At 43.0% G+C, this 4,469-nt stretch overlaps 1 protein-coding gene across 1 annotated transcript; it reads right to left on the bottom strand.

The window, feature by feature from the left end:
* Positions 1-1,384: 1,384 nt before the first annotated feature.
* On the bottom strand, positions 1,385-4,002 carry PEX26 (peroxisomal biogenesis factor 26). Its single transcript, XM_010292788.1, has 4 exons — positions 3,806-4,002; positions 3,140-3,453; positions 2,258-2,404; positions 1,385-1,488 (listed from the first exon to the last, which is right to left on the bottom strand). The coding sequence occupies exons 1-4, from the start codon at positions 4,000-4,002 to the stop codon at positions 1,385-1,387; spliced, it is 762 nt and encodes a 253-aa protein (XP_010291090.1).
* Positions 4,003-4,469: the final 467 nt, after the last annotated feature.

Here is a 4,469-nt window from a genome sequence, read left to right as displayed (position 1 = left end):
GAATTTACTCGCCAGAAAGACTGCTTTGTTCAGCATTTTGTAGTTTGGGCTGATGTCACTCAGTCTCCGTCCTTGTGGCATAGATGCTGGGATGGTGGGCTACTTGTTCGCCACAAAGGCTGCTTACCTTTAACTTGTCTCTCCAACACAACAACAGTTTGCTCCAGTGGAAGCAGAATTTAAGTAGGTCAGTGCTCTCTCCTTTTGAATTTACCCTTTGTCAAGTGATGACAGGTAGATGGATGGAGAAGAAAAGAATGTTATACCCCAAACCTCCAATTTCTGCCCCAAATGGTCAGAAATGGGGTCAGTCTGGTGACAAATCTTCTACAAAGACAATGATTTTCTTGCCACAGATCTGGGGAAGATTTGGGGATCTCGGAGAAATATCCGCCTATTAATGAACTTCTGGTCTGAATGATAAAGCATAGCTAAATGGCTCCCACATAAACCAGGACTTTAGATATGGGAGGTGGAGCAGGGCATGGGTTCTAGACATACAGAGACTTTCTGACACCTACATAAACAAAGCAAGAGATAGCGAAAGAATAAAATAATGCAACATCTTCAGTTGTTCAACTAGACAATAATACAGAATATAGTTTAAAAAAATAAATCTATTTCCTTACCACCACCACATGCTCTTAAGAATTACTATGCATTCAGGCAAGCACGAAGTGCTATAATTTGCATTTAAGAAGAGCAGGTGCAGCACAACGGTCTTTGTGGCCCTCGGCTTTCTGGCTTAAATATGACTAAAAACAAGAGCGCCTGTATAAGGAGGCATCAGTCAGAAGAGAAACCATGGCCTTCAAAATGCAACAGGCTTCACTTTCTCCAGTGTTTTTCTTCCACGTTTGTCCTAAATCCCATACTGCAGGAAATAGGCTTTTCAGATGTCTTCAAGCAAAACAGAATATTCCCCTAATTATTGGTACTCCATTGCCTTTTACAGTCATTCCTCCAGGAACACTATTTCACTTGTTCTGAGAACTGCCCAGCATTTGCACGGATAAAGCCTTCTTCTATAGTTCGTAACTGGCTACACCATCCTCACTCAAAAGCTACATCCAAAGCAGTGTTTGAAAAAGAGGATTCTTATTCAGCTGTAGATTATGGAAGGAGTGGCTTTACCCTGGTGTTGGACAGAACAGTGCTGCAGAGCCAGGCAAAACGTCAGGAGTACTTGGTGTGGTTTCAAAATTCATACAGCACCATTCCCCGTCTGAAAAAATGAAGGTATCACCATACAGGACTTCACAAGTTGTCATCTCAATCAGGACACTGATTTCAGCAGTCCTTGTAGAGTCTGATAACACCCTCAAGACAGGCTGATACTTTTACAGCAGCAGAGAAAAAAAACGCATTCTGTGATGGAATACACTTAGTCTCGAACTGGAGGCCTACGGATTGGAGAAAAAACAGCTGCCCAAGTCTGCCGGAAGAGCTGGACCAGTTTGTAAATGAATGGCAGTGATGTGGGAGAAGCTGCAGAACAAAACAAAAAGCAAAAGAGCCCTTCATTATAAAAACTAAAACTAAGATACACTAAACATATGAAGAAAGAACTAACCCCAACTAGAGATAATTGAAACCTAGTTGTCTTACTCCCTTCTGTTCGGTTCAGTACTTCGGCCTTTCCTCAGGGCATTGCTCCCATCCCTAGCAAGCCTTCTTCAGTATTTTCCAATGGACTATTTGCAGAAGAGCTATGGAGCACCTGCCACCCAGCAGAAGGGGAAACATTCATCCCCTCCATGCCCCAGATGCCACCTCTACATCATGGGACCAGCCTATTCTTCAGTGACAGCAGAAGCCATCACTAGTGAATCCAGCATAAACAGATCAAATGCATGACTACATTGCTGCCCTGGGCAACTCTCCGCTTTCCTGACAGGACAGCCTGTCAGGCAATTGCTCTTCCAGGAGGCATTCACCCTGTAGCACCTCAAGTTGGCTGAGGCAGAGGCTGAGTCCAGGACAGCTCAGCCAGCTTCTCACAGTCTGTACTTTGTCTGTTGGAAGGAGATGAGGATGGAATGACTGTTTTCAGAAAACTGGCTTTTGTAGAGCTACACCTTTCTACGTGGATTGCAACTGGAAACATCAGAAACAAGCCTAATAGTAATTTCCTAGTAGCCCAGTTTTTGTGCCTCCCAAAGACAAGACAATTACACAGACCAAATCATTAAAATAAACTATTTTCTTCTCTATAACCATAATGGAATTTAAAAAATTGGAAATCTTAATACTATACCTGGGTCTAATCTTACCACCACCAGGTAAAGCAGAAAAGTAGCCAAGAACATCTTTTTGTAAGGAAGTAAATAGAAGTGGCTTGACATGGACCTGAGTGCTCTACGTAGCAATGTCAACACAGTCAAGAGCTTTTGGGACAAAGCACCTAGAATACAAGAACAGAAAGGCTGTTAGGGCAAAGTAAGGTAAAAAAGGTGATCACATAGATACAGAGAATAAGAAACTAAGATACTAAAGTAAGTTCTTAGTTTGATTGCATGACAGTTGAGTTGTTTTTTTTTTTTTTTATAATAGGGAACAGAGAAACAGTACAATTTGGCAATACAATTCATTATGGCTTTTTTTTTTTTTAAGGCATCTACTTTACTGTAATATGATCTTATTATATTGCCAGCTTCTCTCCTGGGAGATAACATCAGGTGATCTACAGCTCTGGAGGAGCAACAATACTTTAAATGCCAGACATGCATTGTTCTACACAGGCTCACCTGTAAAGGGAGACAAAGCAGAAAGTACACAGAACTAACAAAATGTGCCCTTAAAGGATTGCTAGGTAGTTTTAGTTTCCCTTTTGTACCTTTTTTGGAAAAAAAAAAAATATTCTGAAGTGCTTTTGAACCTGGAAAATAATTCTCTCATCTTGACATCAGCAGACTAAGTATGTTTTGCAATTGTCAGCAAATGGATCACTAAGTCTTCCATTTCATTCAGTGATACACAACAGGAATTTCTCGTGGCTGCGATACACAACAGGACTTCCGCATGTCATGACAATATTCTTAATACAGTTAATACTTGCTACCTTTTGTTAGTAAGGGACCAACTAACCTGAAATAAAAATATAATGAAAAGAAGCATGAACAACAGAGGGAAAGCCTACCCAAAACAGTTTCTGTGGCTGCATCTTGCTGCTCTTCAGCAGCTGAGTGCATCTCTTCCCGTTGAGTCCACTGACATCGGCTTTCACAAATGGTCCCAAGAAATGCTAGCTGCTGCTCACTGTCAAAAACATCACAGCTGCGTACAAGCTCTTCTGCCCCCTCAAACCGGCCAAGCGGAAGCAACACTTGCAGCAGATAGAGCTCCAGCAATGAACTGTACTCAGGGAGGCTTTTATTGGTTTGGTCTCTCAGCCAGGTACTGCCAACCTCCAGCATCACCTGGGGCTCTCCCACTTTGCGGTATAACAAGATACTGAAATACAAGAAAGAAATACTAGAAAACACTAACTCTGTCTGACAGTTACTACCCACAAGCAGTTGCCATGAAGGCCTGTATCAGGATCTACACTAGAAACACAAAGAGATTTCCGAGGTGGACAATAGATGCAGCCTATGTTACTTTCCCAGCATCACCCCTTTTGTACTTTATCATCGTGAAGCAATCTGCAGGCCTGCAGGCATGCACACACAGGTCGAGAACAGGCTTGTCCCAGGTTCCACTTTCATCCTCACACCACACAAAATGAAAATATCACACAATAGTCAAGTCTGGCCTGCTATTAAATCCAACTGCATATGTCAGACAGCCGCAGACAGAAACTCACCACAGCTCCAGAACTTTTGGAGGCAAGTGTTCAGGGACATGGTAATACTGTAGGACCCAAGACAGAACTTCTCTCCACCGGTTCATCTCAGCCAGCGCCTGAATCCCCACAACACAAAGGGAGCATTTCACTTCTGCGGAACTGGTAACAAAGAGACACCTAAATAAGCACTTCTTACAACCAGTTTCCCCGTGCATCGCTTCCAGCGAGCTGCAGCCTAGCCTAAGTACTCTAGAGTTCTCTGGCAGCCGCCTCCCCCCCTTTCCCTCTCCTCACCCCCGATAAAAAGGCAAATTCAACCTCCCAGGAAGAGGCACCGAGTCTGTATCTCTAGGAGGACGCAAGGAAGGCTCCTAGGCACACCTCGCTTCCCTCAAATGCACAAAGATCCCTTCACGTGAAACATGTAAATACAGACTGGCCGTGATCAAACAGCAGCCAAAGCCAAGCTGGGTTTTAAACGGTTACTAACTCGCCTTTTAGCAACAAATGCCACCCTCCATTAATTTAGATAATTAAGAAAAAGCTAAGGAAAGCCACGGCAAAGACCATCGGTGCTACTGCCATTCGTACAGATAATATTTATATTCGAACCCAAGAGGTTCCTAACCCTCCGCCAGAAAAACTCAGTTTATTAAACCCCAAAAGCCCTCTATTACAAAAA

This window comes from Phaethon lepturus, unplaced genomic scaffold (assembly GCF_000687285.1).
Source record: "Phaethon lepturus isolate BGI_N335 unplaced genomic scaffold, ASM68728v1 scaffold23330, whole genome shotgun sequence".
In the NCBI taxonomy this organism is placed as follows: domain Eukaryota; kingdom Metazoa; phylum Chordata; class Aves; order Phaethontiformes; family Phaethontidae; genus Phaethon; species Phaethon lepturus.
Note: the sequence above shows the minus strand (reverse complement) of the source record. Positions and strands in the feature narration are given on the sequence as shown.

Coding starts and splice junctions, on each gene's coding strand:
- PEX26 (XM_010292788.1), bottom strand. CDS start 4,002: ATGCACGGGGAAACTGGTTGTAAGAAGTGCTTATTTAGGTGTCTCTTT. Junction 3,454..3,805: donor CCAAAAGTTCTGGAGCTGTG/GTGAGTTTCTGT, acceptor CTTGTATTTCAG/TATCTTGTTATACCGCAAAG. Junction 1,489..2,257: donor GGTGGTAAGATTAGACCCAG/GTATAGTATTAA, acceptor TTTGTTCTGCAG/CTTCTCCCACATCACTGCCA.